At 41.8% G+C, this 25,346-nt stretch overlaps 1 protein-coding gene across 26 annotated transcripts; it reads right to left on the bottom strand.

Moving 5' to 3' along the window:
- Nucleotides 1-8,005: 8,005 nt before the first annotated feature.
- LOC119323880 lies at nt 8,006-16,315 on the bottom strand. 26 transcript variants are annotated; one of them, XR_005156573.1, is made up of 10 exons: nt 15,884-16,315; nt 15,261-15,397; nt 14,965-15,131; nt 14,259-14,401; nt 14,108-14,145; nt 13,948-14,038; nt 13,342-13,407; nt 10,829-11,058; nt 10,554-10,658; nt 8,006-9,727 (listed from the first exon to the last, which is right to left on the bottom strand). XR_005156573.1 is itself a non-coding variant. In XM_037597598.1 (8 exons), exons 2-7 carry the CDS (start codon nt 15,339-15,341, stop codon nt 11,019-11,021), a joined length of 438 nt encoding a protein of 145 aa, XP_037453495.1. In that variant the 5' UTR covers nt 15,342-15,397; nt 15,884-16,315; the 3' UTR covers nt 8,006-8,754; nt 10,829-11,018. The 26 variants fall into 26 exon arrangements, 1 of the variants encoding a protein (XP_037453495.1); XR_005156564.1 differs by having other exon boundaries at nt 8,006-8,363; nt 8,647-9,727; nt 13,948-14,401; XR_005156558.1 differs by having other exon boundaries at nt 8,006-8,754; nt 9,502-9,727; nt 13,948-14,401.
- Nucleotides 16,316-25,346: the final 9,031 nt, after the last annotated feature.

Below are 25,346 nucleotides of genomic sequence, written 5' to 3'. Positions count from 1 at the left end.
TTTTTTGCGACAAGTCGAGCTTTATAGATAGTAACACTACTATCAACGTCCGTCTTCCTCTTGAAGATCCATTTATTTCTTATGGTTTGTCGATCATCGGGCAAGTCCACCAAAGTCCACACTTTGTTCTCATACATGGATCCTATCTCAGATTTCATGGCCTCCAGCCATTTTGCGGAATCTGTGCTCATCATCGCTTCCTCATAATTCGTAGGTTTATCATGGTCTAGTAACATGACTTTCAGAACAGGATTACCGTACCACTCTGGTGCGGACCGTACTCTGGAGGACCTACGAGGTTCTGTAGTAACTTGATCTGAAGTTTCATGATCATCATCATTAGCTTCCTCACTAATTGGTGTAGGAATCACTGGAACTGATTTCAGTGATGAACTATTTTCCAATTTGGGAGAAGGTATAGTTACCTCATCAAGTTCTACTTTCCTCCTACTCACTTATTTCGAGAAAAACTCCTTCTCTAGAAAGGATCCATTTTTAGCAACGAATATCTTGCCTTCGGATCTGTGATAGAAGGTGTACCCAACAATTTCCTTTGGGTATTCTATGAAGACGCACTTCCCCGATTTGGGTTTGAGCTTATCAGGATGAGACTTTTTCACATAAGCATCGTAGCCCCAAACTTTAAGAAACGACAACTTGGGTTTCTTGCTAAACCACAGTTCATATGGTGTCGTCTCAACGGATTTAGATGGTTCCCTTTTAACGTGAATGCAGCTGTCTCTAATGCATAACCCCAAAACGATAGTGGTAAATCAGTAAGAGACATCATAGATCGCACCATATCCAATAAAGTGCGGTTACGACGTTCGGACACACCATAACATTGTGGTGTTCCAGGTGGCGTGAGCTGTGAAACTATTCCACATAGTTTTTAATTGAAGACCAAACTCGTAACTCAAATATTCGTCTCTGCGATCAGATCGCAGAAATTTTATTTTCTCGTTACGATGATTTTTCCACTTCACTCTAAAATTCTTTGAACCTTTCAACTATTTCAGACTTATGTTTCATCAAGTAGATATACCCATATCTGCTCAAATCATCTTGTGAAGGTCAGAAAATAACGATACTTGCCACAAGCATCAACACTCATTGGATCGCATACATCGGTATGTATTATTTCCAATAAGTCAGTAGCTTGTTCCATTGTTCCGGAGAACGGAGTTTTAGTCATCTTGCCCAAAAGGCATGGTTCACAAGCATCAAATGATTCATAACCAAGTGATTCCGAAAATCCATCTTTATGGAGTTTCTTCATGCGCTTTACACCGATATGACCCAAACGGCAGTGCCACAAATAAGTTGCACTATCATTATTAACTTTGCATCTTTTGGCATCAATATTATGAATATGTGTATCAGTACGATCGAGATCCAACAAACTATTTTCATTGGGTGTATGACCATTTGAAGCTTTATTCATGTAAACAGAACAACAATTATTCTTTGATTTTAAATGAATAAACGTATTGCAATAAACATGATCAAATCATATTCATGCTCAACACAAACGCCAAATAACATTTATTTAGGTTTCACACTAATCCCGAAAAGTATAGGGAGTGTGCGATGATGATCATATCAATCTTGGAACTACTTCCAACACTCATCGTCACTTCCCCTTCAACTAATCTCTGTTTATTTTATAACTCCTGTTTTGAGTTACTAATCTTAGCAACCGAACAAGTATCAAATACTCAGGGGCTACTATAAACACTAGTAAGGCACATATCAATAACCTGTATATCAAATGTACCCTTGTTCAATTTGCCATCCTTCTTATCCACCAAATATTCAGTGCTTCTCTGCTTCCAGTGACCATTTCCTTTGCAGTGTAATCACTCAGTTTCAGGCTTTGGTCCAGCTTTGGGCTTCTTCGCGGGAGTGACAACTTGCTTGTCATTCTACTTGAAGTTCCCTTTCTTTCCCTTTGCCCTTTTTCTTGAAACTAGTGGTCTTGTCAATCATCAACACTTGATGCTCTTTCTTGATTCTACCTTCGTTGATTTTAACATCACGAAGAGCTCGGGAATCATTTTTGTCATCCTTTGCATACTATAGTTCATCATGAAGTTCTACTAACTTGGTGATGGTGACTAGAGAACTCTGTCAATCACTATCTTATCTGGAAGATTAACTCCCACTTGATTCAAGCGATTGAAGTACCCAGACAATCTGAGCACATGCTCACTAGTTGAGCGATTCTCCTCCATCTTTTAGCTATAGAACTTGTTGGAGACTTCATATCTCTCAACTCGGGTATTTGCTGGAAATATTAACTTCAACTCCTAGAACATCTCATATGGTCCATGAAGTTCAAAACGTCTTTGAAGTCCCGATTCTAAGCCGTTAAGCATGGTGCACTAAACTATCAAGTAGTCATCATATTGAGCTAGCCAAACGTTCATACCGTCTGCATCTGCTCCTGCAATAGGCCTGTCACCTAGCGGTGCATTAAGGACATAATTCTTCTGTGCAGCAATGAGGATAAACCCCAGATCACGGATCCAATCCGCATCATTGCTACTAACATCTTTCAATACATTTTTCTCTAGGAACATATCAAAATAAACATATGAAAGCAACAACGCAAGTTGTTGATCTTACAACATAATTTGCAAAATACTACCAGGACTAAGTTCATGATAAATTTAAGTTCAATTAATCATATTACTTAAGAACTCCCACTTAGACAGACATCTCTCTAGTCATCTAAGTGATTACGTGATCCAAATCAACTAAACCATAACCGATCATCACGTGAGATGGAGTAGTTTTCAATGGTGAACATCACTATGTTGATAATATCTACTATATGATTCATGCTAGACCTTTCGGTCTCCGTGTTCCGAGGCCATATATGCATATGCTAGGCTCGTCAAGTTTAACCTGAGTATTCTGCGTGTGCAAAACTGGCTTGCACCCGTTATAGATGGACGTAGAGCTTATCACACCCGATCATCACGTGGTGTCTGGGCACGACGAACTTTGGCAACGGTGCATACTCAGGGAGAACACTTCTTGATATTTAATGAGAGATCATCTTATAATGCTACCGTCAATCAAAGCAAGATAAGATGCATAAAAGATAAACATCACATGCAATCAATATAAGTGATATGATATGGCCATCTTCATCTTGTGCTTGTGATCTCCATCTCCGAAGCACCGTCAAGATCACCATCGTCACCGAAGCGACACCTTGATCTCCATCGTAGCATCGTTGTCGTTACGCCATCTATTGCTTCTACGACTATCGCTACCGCTTAGTGATAAAGTAAAGCAATTACAGAGCGTTTGCATTTCATACAATAAAGCGACAACCATATGGCTCCTGCCAGTTGCCGATAACTTCGGTTACAAAACATGATCATCTCATACAATAAAATATAGCATCACGTCTTAACCATATCACATCACAACATGCCCTGCAAAAACAAGTTAGACGTCCTCTACTTTGTTGTTGCAAATTTTACGTGTCTGCTACGGGCTTAGCAAAAACCGTTCTTACCTACGCATCAAAACCACAACGATAGTTCGTCAAGTTAGTGATGTTTTAACCTTCGCAAGGACCGGGCGTAGCCACACTCGGTTCAACTAAAGTTGGAGAAACAGACACCCGCTAGTCACCTGTGTGCAAAGCACGGCGGTAAAACCAGTCTCGCGTAAGCTTACGCGTAATGTCGGTCCGGGCCGCTTCATCCAACAATACCGCTGAACCAAAGTATGACATGCTGGTAAGCAGTATGACTTGTATCGCCCACAACTCACTTGTGTTCTACTCGTGCATATGACATCTAAGCATAAAACCTAGGCTCTGATACCACTGTTGGGGAACATAGTAATTTCAAAAAAATTCCTACGCACACGCAAGATCATGGTGATGCATAGCAACGAGATAGGAGAGTGTGTCCACGTACCCTCGTAGACCGAAAGCGGAAGCATTATGACAACGCGGTTTATGTAGTCGTACGTCTTCATGATCCGACTGATCCAAGTACCGAACGTACGACACCTCCGAGTTCAGCACACGTTCAGCTCAATGACGATCCCCAGACTCCGATCCAGCAGGGTGTCGGGGATGAGTTCCGTCAGCATGACGGCGTGGTGACGATGATGGTGTTCTACCAACGCAGGGCTTTGCCTAAGCACCGTTACGATATGACCGAGGTGGAATATGGTGGAGGGGGGCACCTCACACGGCTAAGGAACGATCCGTAGATCAACTTGTGTGTCTATGGGGTGCCCCCTGCCACCGTATATAAAGGAGCAAGGGGGGAGGCCGGCTGGCCCTAGGGGCGCGCCAAGGAGGGGGGAGTCCTCCTCCTAGTGGGAGTAGGACTCCCCTTTTCTAGTCCTACTAGGAAGGAGGAAGGGGGAAGGAAAGAGAGGGAGAGGGAGAGGGAAAGGGGGGGCCGCGCCCCCTCCCCTAGTCCAATTCGGACTCCTCATGGGGGGGCGCCACCTCCTGGGCTGCTGCCCTCTCTCTCCCCTCAGGCCCACTAAGGCCCAATACTTCCCCGGGGGGTTCCGGTAACCCCTCCGGCACTCCGGTTTTCTCCGAAATCACCCGGAACACTTCTGGTGTCCGAATATAGATGTCCAATATATCAATCTTTATGTCTTGACCATTTCAAGACTCCTCGTAATGTCCGTGATCACATCCGAGACTCCGAAAAAACTTCGGTACATCAAAACTTATAAACTCATAATAAAACTGTCATCGTAACGTTAAGCGTGCGGACCCTACGGGTTCGAGAACTATGTAGACATGACCTAGAACTATTCTCGGTCAATAACCAATAGTGGGACCTGGATGCCCATATTGGCTCCTACATATTCTACGAAGACCTTTATCGGTCAAACCGCATAACAACATACATTGTTCCCTTTATCATCGGTATGTTACTTGCCCGAGATTCGATCGTCGGTATCCAATACCTAGTTCAATCTCGTTACCGGCAAGTCTCTTTACTCGTTCCGTAATACATCATTCCGTAACTAACTCATTAGTTACAATGCTTGCAAGGCTTAAGTGATGTGTATTACCGAGAGGGCCCAGAGAAACCTCTCCGACAATCGGAGTGACAAAACCTAATCTCGAATTATGCCAACTCAACATGTACCTTTGGAGACACCTGTAGAGCACCTTTATAATCACCCAGTTACGTTGTGACGTTTGGTAGCACACAAAGTGTTCCTCCGGTAAACGGGAGTTGCATAATCTCATAGTTTTTAGGAACTTTGTATAAGTCATGAAGAAAGCAATAGCAACATACTAAACGATCAAGTGCTAGGCTAACAGAATGGGTCAAGTCAATCACATCATTCTCCTAATGATGTGATCCCGTTAATCAAATGACAACTCTTTTGTCCATGGCTAGTAAACATAACCATCTTTGATAAACGAGCTAGTCAAGTAGAGGCATACTAGTGACACTATGTTTGTCTATGTATTCACACATGTATTATGTTTCCGGTTAATACAATTCTAGCATGAATAATAAACATTTATCATGAAATAAGGCAATAAATAATAACTTTATTATTGCCTCTAGGGCATATTTCCTTCACCTCCATGGTCGATTCCCCCTCCGGCAGAGTGCCGACGAAGGCTCCAAGATGAGATCTCGCGGATACAGAAGGTTACGGAGGTGGAAATTGTGTTTCGTCCTGCTCCTGGATGTTTTCGGGGTACGTAGGTATATATAGGAGGAAGAAGTACGTCGGTGGCCGCCCGAGGGGCCCACGAGACAAGGGGGCGTGCCCTATAGGGGGGCGCCCTCCTATCTCGTGGGAGCCTCGGCTGCTTCTTCACTTGCGCTCTAAGTCCTCTGGATCACGTTCGTTCCAAAAATCACGCTCCCGAAGGTTTCATTCCGTTTGGACTCCGTTTGATATTCCTTTTCTTCGAAGTACTGAAATAGGCAAAAAAACAGCAATATGGGCTGGGCCTCCGGTTAGTAGGTTAGTCCCAAAAATGATATAAATGTGTAAAATAAAGCCCATAAACATCCAAAAGGGGTAATATAATAGCATGGAACAATCAAACATTATAGATACGTTGGAGACATATCAAGCATCCCCAAGCTTAATCCCTGCTCGTCCTCGAGTAGGTAAATGATAAAAAGAGAATTTTTGATGTGGAATGCTACCTAGCATAATTCATAATGTAATTTTCTTTATTGTGGCATGAATATTCAGATCCAAATGATTCAAAATAAAAGTTCATATTGATAAAAGAAATAGTAACACTTCAAGCATACAAATCAAAGTAATCATGTCTTCTCAAAATAACATGACAAAAGAAAGTCCATCCCACAAAAATCATATAGTTAGGCTATGCTTCATTTTCTTCACACAAAGATGTTCCCAACTTCTATACCCCCGATGACAAGCCAAGCAATTGTTTCATACTTAAATAATCTCAAACTTTTTCAACCTTAACGCAATACATGAGCGTGAGACATGGATATAGCACTATGGGTGGAATAGAATATGATGATGGGGATTGTGTGGAGAAGACAAAAAAAGGAGAAAGTCTCACATTGACGAGGATAATCAATGGGCTATGGAGATGCCCATCAATTGATGTCAACATGAGGAGTAGGGATTGCCATGCAACGGATGCAGTAGAGCTATAAATGAATGCTCAACAAAAAAAAACTAGTGGGTGTGCATCCAATTTGCTTGCTCACGAAGACCTAGGGCATTTGAGGAAGCCCATCGTAAGAATATACAAGTCAAGTTCTATAATAAAAAATTCCCACTAGTATGAAAAAGACAACTTATGAGACTCACTATATGAAAAACATGGTGCTACTTTAAAGCACATATATGAGACTCACTACCTGAAGAACAAGGTGCTACTTTGAAGCACAAGTGTAGAAAAAGAGATAGTAACATTGCCCTTTTTTTCCTTTTTTAGGCCTTTCTTCTTTTTTTCTTTTGGCTTTTCTTCCTTTTTTTGGGCAATGTTCTAATAATGATGATCATCACACTTCTATTGATTACAACATAAGAATTACAACTCGAAACTAGGACAAGACATGACTCTATATGAATGCCTCCGACGGTCTACCGGGATGGTGCAATGAATCAAGAGTGACATGTATGAAAAGTAATGCATGGTGGCTCTGCCATAAATATGATGTCAACTACATGATCATGCAATGGCAATATGACAAAAGTAAAGTATGTCATGATGAACGGAACGGTGAAAAGTTGCATGGCAATATATCTCAGAATGGCTATAGAAATGCCATAATAGGTAGGTATAATGGCTGTTTTGAGGAAGATATAAGGAGGTTTATGTGTGATAGAGCGTATCGTATCATGGGATTTGGATGCACCGGTGAAGTTTGCACTAACTCTCAAAGTGAGAAAGGACAATGCATGGTACCCAAGAGGATAGCAATGGTGGAAAGGTAAAAGTGCGTATAATCCATGGACTCAACATTAGTCAAAAAAACTCATATACTTATTGGAAAAATTTAGAAGTCAACAAAAATAAGTACTATGCGCATGCTCCTAGGGGGATAGATTGGTAGGAAAGGACCATCGCTCGTCCCCGACCGCCACTCATAAGGATGCACAAGCCAGGTACACTTCATGTTTCAAATTTGTTACACAACTTTAACCATACGTGCATGCTACGGGACTTGCTAACTTCAACACAAGCATGCACAAGCCATATACACTTCATGTTTCAAATTTGTTACACAACTTTAACCATACGTGCATGCTACGGGACTTGCTAACTTCAATACAAGCATTCTTTAAATTCATAATCACCCAACTATCATGACTTTAATATCACTACCTCCATATCTCAAAACAATTATCAAGTATTAAATTAATCATAACATCCAATTCTCTTCCTATGATAGTTTTTATTACTAGATGACCCGTTGCGCCGATGGCGCAAAGGCCGAGTGTAAGCCAAGTATTAAAAGAGTGTGCATTTAAATATGTAGAAGCAGAATGAAACATATAAAAATAAGTATGGATTGATGATAGATACATGGTTCATGATGATACATGTTTCCAAAGAAGCTGACGAACGATCATTTACAATGTTATGCGCAAGGCATGCGGATAGGCAGAGATACGATAGATAGATCTATCGCTGGACATTTAGAACGATTCTCTGAGGACTCTTCATAGCTGCTATTCTTTATGGTAGACAGATAGATCATTCATAGCTGCTATTCTTCATGGTAGACATATAGATCAGAAATTCCTTCGATGTCACCGTCAATCTCCAATAATAGTGGTTTGTTTGCTAGAGATCATATTCAGACTGTTGTTGTACAGCTAAGACGGCCAGCAACATATTTTACCTGTGATAAAACATGATTGAGATTGTTATCTTTCGATGTTGAGCCAGCTATGAAGTTTGTATCTATGCGGTAAAGTTCCTTTGCTGCCATGCGATCTCCAATGAGGCTATTGCACAACTATTGCTAAAATAGTTGATTATTCTGTCCTTTTCTTTTTGTTGATGCTCTAGGGTCTGGCATTTTTGTTGAGCTAGTTGTGCCTTGTCGTAGTTTATGTCTTCCATGTCATTGAGCTCATATCTAAACCCGAGTGATGCTTGTGACCAAGTGAATAGAACTCAACTGTTGCGTCGAGGCCAACCGTTCTTTCTTTGCGGGTTGAGTAAACTACATTTAGAAACTGGAGTTGCCACATCATATCATCCAGAAGCACCTTTGTTGGGATTCTAACCTAAGCATACAAAGAACACGGAGTCAACTAAGACAAAGTTTAATAAAAGCTAACATAATAAAAAATTAGTAAAAGCTAAAAAATGGCATAAAGCTATTTCTAGAACAACACTTTTCACCAGCACTATTTTTAAAACTTGTTCATAGCATAAATTCCTTGGTTCAACAACTCGAGAATGTCAAGCTAATTTTTCTCTAACCTTGTTCATCAATCACATTTACGGATCTTAGTGAGAAGTGATGGATACAAGGATATATAAGAAAATTTGGACAATAAGGCACATCCCTTTGGACAACAACGTGAAACATAACAATGTGAAAAGTAAAAAAGCAAGGACAAATATTCTGATTTTATCAGGTTGGGAGAACTATCACAAATAAATGTACTTCATTACATCAAAACCTTTCCCTAGATGTGTCTTCATCTTAAGAACATGTGAAATAATAAGATCTATGTAGACTGCACATATACATGAAAGAAAAGGAGATATAAGAAAATCATTCGAGGTTGAAGTAAAATTCTGGAATTCTGGATATGTCCAGGACAATTCTGCCTCATGCCAGTTATTGCTAGTTTATTTGTGAACTTGTCAATCAACACTTACCCTATGCCTATGGTAAACTTGTGAAACAGTGGACATTCAAGGTTGACCATGTGCAAGCTAAAAATATATACTGCTAACATACACAAAAGAAAATGAGACATGCAGTTTGGCAATGCAAATGGTTCAAAATGAAGTATTCATACACTGGGCCTTCAACCACGGTGTCTAATTTTTTTTCTGCAAAGCAAATGCATCGGTACTTCAACATGAAGGAAATTATCCTTCGGCTCATTCAGACATGAGAGGAACTGGATCTACTCTTAAGGCTGAAACAATAGAGAATTTAGTTCACCTCGGAAGCAATCAAGCGAACCATCCATATTTCAGAATTGCAACAACATGAGAATTCGGCACCTGCCGACCCTATGCCTGTGAATATTTGCATCGATAATATTGCTTTGTGACATACTCGGACATCCAATAGCTCCAAAGTGCATAAAGAATTGTAATTGTAGACTATAGGTTGTCCATTGACAAGTTCTTTATTGTTTTATGGCACGGCAAAAATGAGGAGCATTGTAATGTCACAAATTGGTACAGAAAAAGACTAGTACAATAATAAAAAGAGAATTATAACACAATTTTAACAAACTGAACAATTTGCTTATGCATAACAACAAATAGTTCAAGAGCTCAATTAGAACCGAGAGTTATGTGGTTATAACCAAGTGAACTAATTACATTATCGAGTAGCCTACAAATATATATACGGTCATACGCAGACATACAATTATTATGTTATAGAAGTTCAGATCCATTACATGGAGTATGATTCAGCCATACATCATAAGTGGGTGAGACGATTTCATTATATTTAGGATAAAACATAAAAGCAAAATAAAGCCAAAGCTACATGAGCTTTATGTAGGCGATAAGGAAGGCTGATGATGATGCCCTTAAGAGGCAGCGAATAGGAAAAGTGGGGCAGTGTTGTACTGGCAGCACAACCCTCTACCTCATAATTATTAACCTTATACATAGGTGATAACATCAACCAGAAGAGCACTTTAGTTAGCACAAGAGCAAAGGTACCAGACAACAAAGATCCAATTTCAAACTCATAGTTATTTGAAAAAAAAAATTGGCAATACTCGGGACCCTTTTAATAATCGAAATTTAGGAAAACATTTCTTTCAAAATATATAAGAGAAGTATCATTTTGATTCAGCAAAATCAATCAACAAAAAGCATGAACCTTGTGGTCATCGAGAGAAGAGTGTTACCCTTCTCCCTATTATCACGCTTGATTCTTCTGCCACATGATAGAAATAGACTACTTCTCAGGCTTCATAGATGAATCCTGATAGACACAGACTACTTGAGAATGACAGTTGTGCAAAATTGCAAATGACTAAGAAAAGATTATATATGAATATTCTGAACCGGTGTATCGCTAAACATATATATGAGTCAATTAATTGAAGAAACAACAGATAAATGGTTACACTGCCGATCAGATTGTAGACATACCCCATCATATAGGAATGGCTTATTTCTTGCATTTTCCCAAGAAATGGTACGGTTTATTAGGTTGCCCACCATAGCTGGAAAAAATATGGGTCTTGCAACTGAAATACATGAATAGTTCTCCAGCATTGGAACTAAAACCTACTTGGAATTTTAGTGACCAAAATCCATGCCTTTTCTGCTCTTTTAAGGTTTACATGAGCATCCCTTCCAGAACTATACCTCTTCGAGTCCTGCAAAATAGCCTTGGTGTCATTATTTATATTTAGGGAACCACAGAATTATCTAGAAAAATGCACGCAGGCAGGTTAATCAGTGCAATAAGTGCATATGTTATGCTCAATATTTGAGCATTGTAATCCCAAAAGCAAATAACCTAAAACTACCTGGTTATATTCTTCAAGCAAAGCCTCTTCATCACAAGCAACAATCCATTTATTTATCATGTCCATAATATCTTTTCGACTTAGGGCCTGTTCGGCAGCTCGCTAGCTCCCAGATTCAGCGAATCTGCGAGCGGAGCTGGCCCGAACGGTGTGGCTCCAGGAAGCTAGCTTCTAGGATCTGCCTGTCGTCCATGCACAAAAACGCGGAGCCACAGCTTTGCTGATCCCAGGAATTGAGAAAACTGGAGTTCGGGGTATTTACACAAAGCTGCCCCCGCGAAGTTGCTTACCTCTTCGGTAGAAAGCCTATTAGCCCGATCCCCAATCTCCTCCGTCCTCACCCGCTCGTCAACCCTAGCCGCCAGCGACGGACGAGGCCATCCCGCCGCCGCCGGCCAACTCGTCCGGCGACCCGGCCACCTCGGGCCAACTCTCTATTTTGTAGGCAAGTACTATCTTGTAGATGCTGGCTACCCTAACCGAATTGGATATCTTGCGCCCTACAAAGGAGAAAGGTATCATGTCCCTGACTTTCAAAGAGGTGCACCACCGAATACTCCTAAGGAGAAGTTCAACAGGATCCACTCGTCCAAACGCAATTGCATAGAGAGGGCCTTTGGAGTTTGGAAGATGAAATGGCAAATTCTTTTGAAGATGCCAAGCTACTCAATTGAAACCCAGAAGATGATAGTGGCTGCTACCATGGCACTGCACAATTATGTTCGCTTCCATGACAAGTCAGATCTCCACTTTGTTCGATGTGATAGGGATCCGGATTATGTGCCAACAATTCCAGAACGGTATAAGAAGTTTGTTGTTCCTACAAATGCATCGGATACGTCAACTTCGGAGGAAAATGGTGTTGACATGGATCTGTTTAGGAACCAACTTGCTACTGACATTGCTCTAGGTTGGTGAAGATTACTTTAGGAATATGTACCACTTTGGTGAAGATTACTTTAGGAATATGTACCACTTTTGATTTGCCGAACTTATGCAAATATTATGCTTTTGTTGAATGAAATATGCGTGCACTGTGTTGATCCTTAAAATATGAGTTGCCAACATTATATTTTCAGTCAAAATAAACATTTCAAGATGCATTAGTCATAATTTGCAGGCTTGAAAGCATAGCAAACTGGACCAAAATTGCTCTTTGTTAGTGAAGGAACATACAGAAAAGGGAGAAAACGCTGTCTCCCAGCGATCTGGGCTGAAAAATGCCCTCCACTCGGTCCAAATTAGGCCTTTTAGCCAACTTTCCAGCCCCTAGGAGCCAGGCATCACGTGACTTTCCCCCCAGCGTCCTTCTTGGGCTCACTTCAGCCTCTTCTCAATACCCAACAAGGCCGAATTCCAGTGAATATGGCTAGCAGCCCATGTGTGGCGACCGAAACCTGGAGCTGAGACACCGAACGAATTTCTCAGCGCTAGCGCTCGCGTCGGAAGCTGGCGATCCAAAATAGAAGCTGGATTTCAGGATTTATGGGAGTTGGGGAGCTGCCGAACAGGCCCTTAGTGACTCTTCTTTTGCTTTCAATATTTGCGAGGAGCCCAGAATGGTCAATAGTGCCTGAATGGAGTATGAGCAAGGGAGTCACAATTTTTAAGAAAACAACCACCGGTGAAGATAGTACTTGAGCAAGATGCATAAAGTACAATCAGAATCAATCAGAGCGTTGGTTTGCTCAAGGGCTATGCTAACAAGGCTGAAAGTAGAGAATACATGGAGGCTGATGACTAAAAACACTACTGAATAATAAAACATGGAGACTGAAGACTGAAAATTGATGACTGATGAATGAAGAATGAGAAGACTGAATATTGAATGAGAGGTCATCACCATGGAAGCTCATAACTGAATAACACGAAAATGAATAATGCAAAAGAAAATTGTAGCATAAGGCAGATATAATCGAACTCAATTTGTGAGACATCAACATACATAGAGCCTCAGTGGTAATAGTATTTTTGTGAGCGAAGAATGTAGTGAAATAAGCAACACAGAATGTTCTCTGCGTGCAATTTCAGATCTACATACGTAGAGCTCATAAGTGGCAAAGAAAATAATAGGTGGCAACACACACAAAAATAGAATTAACAGAAGAAGCTGCCGACCGACGGGGATACCTTGAGAGAAAATGCCAGCAAAAGGGTTCTTTTACCACAGCCCGAGGGTCCAGGACAAGGGTCATCCTGCATGCATTGCACAAGAAGATTGAGATTGCATCAATCATTTGCATATACATTGTACTAAATTACTGATGATGGGGAAGGAGGGAAGGAAAGAGGTCAGTAATTAACCCAAGGTTACGCAGAAGTTCTTATTAATTGGTTAAAAAATCAAACCACCTCGAAGCCCCCCTGTTGTTAAAAAAACTTCCAAAAGGATGCTAGCTTATTTTCACATGCCCAGGTTACATTTCTGATAACTAAAACAACGTGCACATATCAAGCGAGACAAAAAATTAGTAGAAACATAAGATCTGTATCCCCAGGCTTACTTTCCTAATTGTCATTCATAGTGATATGCCCTTGCAGAAACTTCAATTTCGTCTACAATAGTTTACATCAAGGTCTAGTACGAAAATACAACAGGCTATTGTATCCACCAAAAGATTGTCCAATTTAATAATTATAAATCAAAACCAAAAGGCAGTAACTTCATGAGTTGTGATCTATGAGCACATAAATATCTCAATAGCGGCTGAAAAGAAGTAACCCTTAGCTTCTGACCATATGTATACCGGGTGGATGTCTTCGCTTCGTGCAAATATTTCAGTCTCTTTGTGGCCATCACAAGTTCTTCAGTTTTTCGCTGTAAAATCTACATGGAGTAGGCTGCCGTAAATATCTTCGCTGTTAAAAGGATCTGCAGCAGCTCAAGAAAGTATACCTATAATTTCACATGGCCTAATTATAGCAGCACACATTCTACAAAACAAAGATCATCCAGACATTTTACAAGGCTGCTGGTGTGCATTAGCCTGGGCATGGATACATGTGATAAATAATAGGAAGGAAGAAGGGTAATGGGGCTTAGATACTTGGGGGCAATCTGCTATGGATGGAGCTTGAGGCCAGGTGTTGTCAAGGAAGTTGAGGCGGAGAAGATGACGATGAAGTGTGTGCGGATCCTCGACACATCTCTGCCTTGTCCAGCCGTGAGGGAGTGTGCTACTCTCTGAACCTGCACATGAACCAACATCAAATTGGTAAGACACATATTTCAGATAGGTGGGTGTCCAAGGGGAAAATTTATGAAACAGAAGAGTGCAGAGAAGACCACTACTACACACATCATCAGAAGTAAATCACCTATTTCCATACAACCAATCATGTTACTTAAAACAAGGGCGACCACTACTACCCACATCATCAGAAGTAAATCCCCTATTTCCATACAACCAATCATGTTACTTAAATTAAGCATCACCACCACAAGCGAAACTAAGAAGAAAAGGTCTGAAGATTTTGGAATTCTAAAGGTCGTATGATTGTGTAAAACTTACACACCTAAAGGGATTATCTAAGCATAAACTAATCGGGCATGATAAATTTATTTGAAGGAGAAAGCAAACCATGAAAACACTAATCGGACATGATATACAGAATCAGTAAATCGTATATGTTCTTTCGATGGATATTGCAAAAATGGTATAAAAAAGGGTAGGTTCAGGTGCGCAATTTCTATGGCATGGCAAGCACCAAACAAAAAAAATAGAGAAATAAGTAACTTAATACTGTATATACCTCATTGTGTATTTGAACCCAGTTATATAGAGAAGGAGCGTACGAGAAAGGAAGTTTATCTCATGAAACAAGTTAAATTATCAGTACTCCAAGGAAACATCAATGGATGGCACCTCTACACATGTTCTGATTGATGAAGCCTGCAATTGTCAATACTCCAGAGAATCCTGCAATGTTTCCATAACGTGAAGGTTAGGACAATAAGGTTATGACAATCAACACACTTTTTTTTGCGAGGAGACAACTAACACACTCTGTATTGGAGGATAATGTTCAATTCAAACTTTAACTAAAACCTTGACTGAGGGAAGTGAAACACCACCATATAATGCGGTAGCCAAATCTTCACAAGATGTAGCTTGCCGACATAGTGCCATGAACTACATGAACAAGTCAGACCGAATAACCATTCAGTTCCAAAATTGCATCAGACCTGTTTTAGAATTAAGATATTGAGAAAAGGCTAAGTATCCTTTACTTCAACAAAAAAAGGAACAAAAAAGGTCTGCTGCCTACATTTTTATCAACAAAAACGGCTTACTCATTTATTCACCGCACATAAGCAAGTAATCAACTAATAATAAATCAAACTTGAAGAACTAATTGTAATTAATTGGCTAGGCTGGTTCGCAAGAAGAACATATCTATTTGTGCAGACTTTTTGTACATATGTATCTCTTCACCAACCATTTATTTTCTGTTGAAACGAAGGTAATACTTTATTATCAATTTTTCAAATCTATATCCTTGTTTTGCTGGAACATAACATAGTGAGGCATCGGTAGCTAAAAACCTAATTCGCATATCAATAGGGATAAAGGAGAGGATGGTAGAAAGGCTAGAGATTGCAATTAGCCACATCAAATACATCAGTGTACATGTTCCTGCCAGTGGCCTACCAAGGAAAGCGAAGACAAACCTGAGTTGGAACCGGCTGTAGGTTGGAGTCGGTACGGTGGCGGCCTCTCGCAAGGAGATCCCTGGATCAAATCCCTGTGCGCCCCTGCTCGCTTGAGGAGGCGGATCCGCCACTCCTCTCTGCCGGACTGGGAGGAGGAAGATGCGGCAGGTCGAGGCCTGGCCATGGAAGGAGAACCGCCTGGTTCCTCTTGCCCGCCTCCCGATCTGTCCCTTCCTCGTCCACATCGCATAGTCTGGCTGTGCTAGTATGGCTGCGCAGGTTGGGTGAGGAGGCAGGAGGGGAGAAGGTGGTGGAGGCGGGGGAGACAGGCGGCCGAGAGGAAGGGGGAAGCAGCGGCGGCGGCATGGAGAAGAGCAGCGGGATGGGAAGAGACGAGGGAGAAAAAGGGGGTGACGAGGGAGATATTTCTGCCGACCCACGTTCGATCCGCCCAATCTGCCGCTCGCTGCAGCGCACCTTTTTCTCATCGAAAACACATGCAAGATAGACCACATAGTTGGGCCCGCCAGGGAAGTAAGCCCACCAGTCATTCACTGGAGCAGAAAAGCATAACGTGGAAAGAAACTAACCTGTGGATTTTTGACAGCAACATGAAAAGTACTCACCATGGTACATCGTGCAAACGAAATCGCTCTCCCGACACAATAGCGCTAGAATGGCGGGTAGGATAGAGGGGTTTATATGTTCAATACCCAACTTGGATGCCTATCATTGTAAGACCAATTTTATAACCATAGCAAATACCATGCTGTTCTAAAAGACTCTACAAATAATATAAGTGAAGCATGATAGACTAATAATTTCTTTAAAAATAAGTCACCACCGTGCTCTAAAAGATATAAGTGAAGCACTAGAGCAAAAACTATCAAGCTCAAAAAATATAAGTGAAGCATATAGAGTATTCTAGCAAATTCAAATCGAATAGGCTTCTCCTAAAAGGTGTGTACAGCAAGGATGATTGTGGTAAACAAAAAAGCAAATACTAATATAATACACGACACTCCAAGCAAAACACATATCATGTGGCGAATAAAAATATACCTCCAAGTAAAGTTACCCATGAACGAAGACGAAAGAGGGGATGCCTTCCCGGGGCATCCCCAAGCTTAGGCTTTTGGCTATTCTTGATTATCTTGGGGTGCCTTGGGCATCCCCAAGCTTAGGCTCTTGCCATCCTTTATTCCATAGTCCATAAAAGCTTTACCCAAAACTTGAAAACTTCACAACGCAAAACTCAACAGGAAATCTTATAAGCTCCGTTAGTGAAAGAAAACAAAACCACCACATAAGGTACTGCAATGAACTCATTCTTTATTTATTTTGGTGTTAAACCTACTGTATTCCAACTTTTCTATGGTTTATAAACTATTTTACTAGCCATAGATGCATCAAAATAAGCAAACAACACACGAAAAACAGAATCTGTCAAAAACAGAACAGTCTATAGCAATCTGTAACTAATGCAAACTTCTGGAACTCAAAAATTCCTACCAAAATAGGAAGTCCTGGACAATTTGTTTATTAATCAGAAGCATAAAGAATCAACGCAAAAGCACGTTCCTGTGATTTAACAAAATTATATTCGTGCGCGCAAAGTTTCTGTTTTTCAGCAGAATCAAATCAACTAACATCATAGGTTATCCTATAGGTTGTACTTGGCACAAACACTAATTAAAAGATAAAAATATGTCTAAACAGAAGGTATATGCAAGATTTATTACTAAATAGGAGTAAAAACAAAAAACATAAAGAAAATTGGGTTGCCTCTCAAGTAGCGCTATCGTTTAACTCCCCTAGCTAGGCATAAAAGTAAGATAGATCTAACGAGTGCCATATTTGGCACTAAATTCATAAGTAGAGCACTTGTGATCTTTAGGGATCACTCACCTTTTAGCAATGGCTAAACCTTTAGGCAAAAATTCAAGAAATTCATTGGAAGCAAAAGGTTCTTTAACGATAGATAGACAATTGGGATGAACACTTATGGATTTGAGATCCCCGTCTCCCTTACTAGAAGATTCACCCTTATTTTCAGGAACATAAATAAACTTGGTAGTTTTAGGAGGGGGTTTTGGAGTGTTTTTCATGGAGGAAAATGCGGAACCTAAGTTTGTAATGATATCCTTAAGTTTACCGATTCTAGCAGAGTCTAGATCTATTTTTTCATTGACTATAGGTTCTTTTTCTTTAAGATTTTTCAAAGTAACTCCAACCCTAGATACATATTGGGTAATGTGATTATGAACCTTTTTATCCAAATTTTCAATCAATTCAATAGTAGCCATCTTATTTTCAATAATCTCAAGCCGTTGCATGACGTGTTCTGAAGTTAAAACAGTTCCATTGATCAAAAGAGGTGGTGGGCCAAACAAATCTAACATAGCATTATAAGCATCAAACGTATGGCTACTCATGAAATCACCACCGGTAGCAATATCAAGAACACATCTATTCCAAGGAGTAATGCCTACATAAAAATTGCGAAGAAGAACGGAAGTAGCAAGCTTCCTAGTAGCTTTATATTGGGCATTGCAAATTCTATGAAAAGCATCTTTTAAATTTTCTCTCTCCCTTTGCTTAAAATTGAGAATTTCTTGTTCGGGAGTGAGAATAAGGATAGGAGGACTAGCCATGGCAAACGGAAAAAGGCAAGCGAAAAGAGAGGAGGAGATTAGGAAAGAGAGGGCAAATAAAACGGCAAGGGTGAAGTGGGGGAGAGGAAAACGAGAGGCAAATGGCAAATAATGTAAATGCGAGGGAGATGGGTTTGTGATGGGTACTTGGTATGTCTTGACTTGAGCGAAGACCTCCCCGGCAACGGCGCCAGAAATCCTTCTTGCTACGTCTTGAGCTTGCGTTCATTTTCCTCGAAGAGGAGAGGGTGATGCAGCAATAGTAGCGTAAGTATTTCCCTCAGTTTTTGAGAACCAAGGTATCAATCCAGTAGGAGGCTCCTCAAAAGTCCCACACACCTACACAAGCAAACAAAGAACTCGCAACCAATGCAGTAAAGGGGTTGTCCATCCCTTTATGGCCAGTTGCGAAAGTGAGACCTAATAAAGATAGTATGATAAGATAAATATATTTTTGGTATTTTATAATATAGATGCAAAAAGTAAAGACGCAAATAAAGTAGATTGAAAGCAAATATGATAAGAGATAGACCCGGGGGCCATAGGTTTCACTAGTGGCTTCTCTCAAGATAGCATAAGTATTACGGTGGGTGAAAAAATTACTGTCGAGAAATCGATAGAAAAGCGAATAGTTATGAGATTATCTAGGCATGATCATGTATATAGGCATCACGTCCGCAACAAGTAGACCGACTCCTGCCTGCATCTACTATATTACTCCACACATCGACCGACTCCTGCCTGCATCTAGAGTATTAAGTTCATAAGAACAGAGTAACGCATTAAGTAAGATGACATGATGTAGAGGGATAAACTCAAGAAATATGATATAAACCCCATATTTTTATCCTCGATGGCAACAATACAATACGTGCCTTGCGACCCTTTCTGTCACTGGGTAAGGATACCACAAGATTGAACGCAAAGCTAAGCACTTCTCCCATGGCAAGAAAGATCAATCTAGTAGGCCAAACCAAACTGATAATTCGAAGAGACTTCCAAAGATAACTCAATCATACATAAAAGAATTCAGAGAAGATTCAAATATTATTCACAGATAAACTTGATCATAAACCCACAATTCATCGGATCTCGACAAGCACACCGCAAAAAGAGTTTACATCGAATAGATCTCCACAAGAGAGGGGGATAACATTGTATTGAGATCCAAAAAGAGAGAAGAAGCCATCTAGCTAATAACTATGGACCCGTAGGTCTGTGGTAAACTACTCACAACTCATCGGAGGGGCAAGGATGTTGATGTAGAAGCCCTCGGTGGTCGATTCCCCCTCCGACAGAACGTCGGCGAAGGCTCCAAGATGGGATCTCGCGGATACAGAAGGTTACAGTGGTGGAAATTGTGTTTTGTGTGCTCCCTGGATGTTTTCAGGGTACATAGGCTTATATAGGAGGAAGAAGTACGTCAGTGGACGCCTGAGGGGCCCACGAGACAGGGGCGCGCCCTATAGGGGGGGCCCTCCTATCTCGTGGGAGCCTCGGCTGCTTCTTGACTTGCACTCCAAGTCCTCTGGATCACGTTCGTTCCAAAAATCACGCTCCTGAAGGTTTCATTCCGTTTGGACTCCGTTTGATATTCCTTTTCTTCGAAATACTGAAATAGGCAAAAAAAAACAGCAATACGGGCTGGGCCTCCGGTTAGTAGGTTAGTCCCCAAAATGATATAAATGTGTAAAATAAAGTCCATAAACATCCAAAAGGGGTAATATAATAGCATGGAACAATAAAAAATTATAGATACATTGGAGACGTATCAAGCATCCCCAAGCTTAATTCCTACTCGTCCTCGAGTAGGTAAATGATAAAAAAAGAAATTTTTGATGTGGAATGCTACCTAGCATAATTCTCAATGTAATTTTCTTTATTGTGGCATGAATGTTAAGATCCAAATGATTCAAAATAAAAGCTTATAAAACAGAAAAATAATAATGCTTCAAAGCATACTAACAAATAATCATGTCCTATCAAAATAACATAGCCAAAGAAAGCTTATCCCTACAAAATCATATAGTTAGGCCATGCTACATTTTCATTACACAAAATACTCCCATCATGCACAACACCGATGATGAGCCGAGAAATTGTTTCATACTTTTTAGCGCGCTTCAGCTTTTTCAACTCTTACGTGATACATGAGCGCAAGCCGTGGACATAGCACTATGGTGGTATATGATGGTGGTTGTGAGGACAAAAAGGAAGAAGATAGTCTCACATCAACTAGGCGTATCAACGGGCTTATGGAGATGCCCATTAATAGATATCAATGTGAGTGAGTAGGGATTGCCATGCAACGGATGCACTAGAGCTATAAATATATGAAAGCTCAACAAAAGAAACTAAGTGGGTGTGCATCCAACTTGCTTGCTCACGAAGACCTAGGGCATTTTGAGGAAGCCCATCATTGGAATATACAAGCCAAGTTCTATAATGAAAATTTTCCACTTAGTATATGAAAGTGACAACATAGGAGACTCTCTATCATGAAGATCATGGTGCTATTTTAAAGCACAAGTGTGGAAAAAGAGATAGTAGCATCGTCCCTTCTCTCTTTTTCTCTCATTTTTTTCTTTTCCCCCTTTTCTTATTTTTTTTCTTTTTCTTTGGCCTTTCTCTTTTTTTTGGCCTTTCTCTTTTTTTTCTCTTTTTTTCTTTTTGTAAAGTCCGAAGTCTCATCCCGACTTGTGGGGGAATCATAGCCTTCATCATCCATTCCTCACTAGGACAATGCTCTAATAATGAAGATCATCACACTTTTATTGATTTACAACTCAAGAATTACAACTCAAAGCTAGAATAAGATATGACTCTATATGAATGCCTCCGGCGGTGTACCGGGATATGCAATGAATCAAGAGCGACATGTATGAAAATTATGGAAGTGGCCTTGCCACAAATACGATGTCAACTACATGATTATGCAAAGAGAAATATGACAATGATGGAACGTGTCATAATAACCGGAACGGTGGAAAGTTGCATGGCAACATATCTCGGAATGGATATGGAAATGCCATAATAGGTAGGTATGATGGCTGTTTTAAGGAAGGTAAATAAAGGGTTCATGATACTGGCGAAAGTTGCGTGGTAATAATAAAGGCTAGCAAAGTGAAAGGATGAGTGTGCGTATATCCATGGACTCACATTAGTCAAAAAGAACTCATATACTTATTGCAAAAGTCTACTTAGGCCTCGAAGCAAAGTACTACTATGCATGCCCCAAGAGGGATAGATTGGTAGGAAAAGACCATCGCTCGTCCCCGACTGCCACTCATAAGGAAGACAATTAAAAGAGCACCTCATGCAACAAATTTGTCACATTACTTTTACCATACGTGCATGCTACGGGACTTGTCAACTTCAACAAAAGTATTTCTCAATTTCATAATTACCCACTAGCATGACCCTAACATTACTACCTTTATATCTCAAAATAATTATCAAGCATCAAATTGATCATAGCATCCAATTCTCTTCCTATGATAGCTTTTATTATACCCAACTTGGATGCTCATCATTCTAGGACCAACTTTAAAACCATAGCAAATACCATGCTGTTCTAAAAGACTCTCAAAAATATATAAGTGAAGCATGAGAGACTAGTAATTTCTTCAAAATAAAGACACCACCATGCTCTAAAAAAATATAAGTGAAGCACTAGAGCAAAAACTATCAAGCTCAAAAGATATAAGTGAAGCACATAGAGTATTCTAGCAAATTCTAATCAAATAGGCTTCTCCCAAAAGGTGTGTACCGCAAGTATGATTGTGGTAAACTAAAAAGCAAAGACTAATATAATACACGACACTCCAAGTGTGACGCCCCCGATTCAATCGTACACTAATCATGCACGCAAATGTGTATGATCAAGATCAGGGACTCACGGAAAGATATCACAACACAACTCTACGAATAAAATAAGTCATACAAGCATCATAATACAAGCCAGGGGCCTCGAGGGCTCGAATACAAGTGCTCGATCATAGACGAGTCAGCGGAAGCAAAAATATCTGAGTACAGACATAAGTTAAACAAGGTGCCATAAGATGGCTAGCACAAACTGGGATACAGATCGAAAGAGGCGCAGGCCTCCTGCCTGGGATCCTCCTAAACTACTCCAGGTCGTCGTCAGCGTGCTGCACGTAGTAGTAGACACCTCCGGGGGTAGTAGTCGTCGTCGACGGTGGCGTCTGGCTCCAGGGCTCCAGCATCTGGTTGCGACAACCAGGTAGAAGGGAAAGGGGAAAAGAAGGAGAAAAGCAACCGTGAGTACTCATCCAAAGTACTCGCAAGCAAGGAACTATACTACATATGCATGGGTATATGTGTAAGGAGGCCATATCGGTGGACTGAACTGCAGAATGCCAGAATAAGAGGGGGATAGCTAATCCTGTCGAAGACTACGCTTCTGGTAGCCTCCGTCTTGCAGCATGTAGAAGAGAGTAGATTGAAGTCCCCCAAGTAGCATCTCCAAGTAGCATCTCCAGTAACATCGCATAGCATAATCCTACCCGGCGATCCTCTCCTCGTCGCCCTGCGGAAAAGCGATCACCGGGTTGTCTGTGGAACTTGGAAGGGTGTGTTTTATTAAGTATCCGGTTCTAGTTGTCATAAGGTCAAGGTACAACTCCAAGTCGTCCTGTTACCGAAGATCACGGCTATTCGAATAGATTAACTTCCCTGCAGGGGTGCACCACATAACCCAACACGCTTGATCCCATTTGGCCGGACACACTTTCCTGGGTCATGCCCGGCCTCGGAAGATCAACACGTCGCAGCCCCACCTAGGCAAAACAGAGAGGCCAGCACGCCGGTCTAAACCTAAGCGCGCAGGGGTCTGGGCCCATCGCCCATAGCACACCTGCACGTTGCGTACGCGGCCGAAAGCAGACCTAGCCTAGTGGCGTTCCAGTCCAATTCGGCGCGCGCCGCTCCGTCGCTGACGTCTGAAGTGCTTCGGCTGATACCACGACGTCGGGATACCCATAACTACTCCCACGTAGATGGTTAGTGCGTATAGGCTCGTAGCCAACTCAGATCAAATACCAAGATCTCGTTAAGCGTGTTAAGTGTCCGCGAACGCCGAACAGGGCCAGGCCCACCTCTCTCCTAGGCGGTCTCAACCTGCCCTGTCGCTCCGCCACAAAGATCCACACAGAGGGCCGTCGGGACAAAGGTCCTTTCAGCCCCCAATCCGTGAATCACTCGCGGGTACTCTTCGAGCTGACCCGACTTTAGTCACCAACTGTATAGCATGTATGTATAGTATATACCCGTGATCACCTCCCAGGTGATCACGGCCCGATAGTATAGCAAGGCAGACTGACAAGAATGTAGGGCCAATGATGATAAACTAGCATCCTATGCTAAGCATTTAGGATTGCAGGTAAGGTATCAACAGGTGTAGCAACAATGTCAGGCTATGCATCAGAATAGGATTAATGAAAGCAGTAACATGCTACACTACTCTAATGCAAGCAGTAGAGAGGAGAATAGGCGATATCTGGTGATCAAAGGGGGGGCTTGCCTGGTTGCTCTGGCAAGAGAGAGGGGTCGTCAACTCCGTAGTCGAACTGGTCAGCAGCAGCGTCGGTCTCGTAGTCTACCGGAGAGAAGAGGGGGAAGAAATAATGAATACAGAGCAAACAAAGCATCACAAAATATAACAAGGCAATACGCGGTGTTCGGTGTGCCCTAACGCGGTAGTAAGTGATACCGACGAAAGGGGGAAACATCCGGGAAAGTATTCCCGGAGTTTCGCGTTTTCGGGCAGAGGAACCGGAGGGGGAAAGTTGCGGGTTCGATAGGTTAGGGGTGTGTGGCGGACGAACGGACCGCGTATCCGGATTCGTCTCGTCGTTCTGAGCAACTTTCATGTTGAAAATATTTTAATCCGAGTTACGGATTAAAAGATATGATTTTCTAAAGATTTAATCATTTTCTGATTTTAATTATTTATTTAACTTCAACATTATCCAAAACAGTGTTTGCTGACGTCATCATGACGTCAGCATGACGTCAGCAGTCAACAGAGATGTTGACTGGTCAACTGACGTGTGGGTCCCACTAGTCATTGACTGTTTAGTCTAATTAGTGTGTAACTAATCTAACTACTGTTTAATTAAACTAATTAGTTAGTTTAGGTTAATGTAATTATGATTAATTAACTTAATTAATTAATTAAATAAATTATTATTATTTATTTTATTTATTTTATATATTATTTTTAATTCCTTTTTTTTTAACAAAACGTTCTCTGGGGACGTGGGGCCCCACTGGGCAGTGGCCCATAGGGCCAAACGGGCGCGGGCGGTGGATCAGGTGCGGGGCGCCAGGACGCCCGCCCGCAGAGACGGGGGCTGTCCGCCTTCGGTGGAAGTGGCGAGGCCACGGCGAGTGGCCGGAGCTGCGGGAGCCAGAGGCGGAGACGAGCAACGCGCGGTGGTGCCGGAGCACAACCAGGGCGTGAGCGGGGCACGCGGCCCAGGCGCGGCGCGGGCGCAGCCACACATGGTGGCGGGCAAACACGGCGAGGCCGCGCACGGGCACGGGGCGACGCGTCCAGGGCGGAGCAGGGTCGGAGCGCGGACGGCGACCTACGGTGGGAGGCGGAGGGGGATTGGGTAAGGGGCTCACAGGGGAGGTCGCGTGCGAGCTCGAGGGGGGGCGTGGAGGCGTCGGAGCAGCAAGTCGACGCGGTCGTCGTGTTGTTGGCCGACGCTGAGAAGCGACGACGATTCGATGATGGGGGGGCACCGTGGCCTTGCGCTGGTGGGGTGGATGACGACCACGGGGCGCGGTGAGGCCCGAAG

The sequence above is a fragment of the Triticum dicoccoides genome, chromosome 6B (genome assembly GCF_002162155.2).
Source record: "Triticum dicoccoides isolate Atlit2015 ecotype Zavitan chromosome 6B, WEW_v2.0, whole genome shotgun sequence".
Taxonomy (NCBI): domain Eukaryota; kingdom Viridiplantae; phylum Streptophyta; class Magnoliopsida; order Poales; family Poaceae; genus Triticum; species Triticum dicoccoides.
The sequence above is the reverse complement of the archived record's forward strand: the minus strand, read 5'-3'. Positions and strand labels throughout refer to the sequence as shown.

Excerpts from the sequence above, each read along its gene's own strand:
- LOC119323880 (XM_037597598.1), bottom strand. The coding sequence starts at position 15,341 with ATGGCACTATGTCGGCAAGCTACATCTTGTGAAGATTTGGCTACCGCA. Across the intron at positions 13,408-13,958 it reads GAAGCGAAGACATCCACCCG|GATGACCCTTGTCCTGGACC; the intron begins GTATACATATGG and ends CAATGCATGCAG. Across the intron at positions 11,059-13,341 it reads TGCTGGCATTTTCTCTCAAG|GACTCGAAGAGGTATAGTTC; the intron begins GTATCCCCGTCG and ends GCTATTTTGCAG.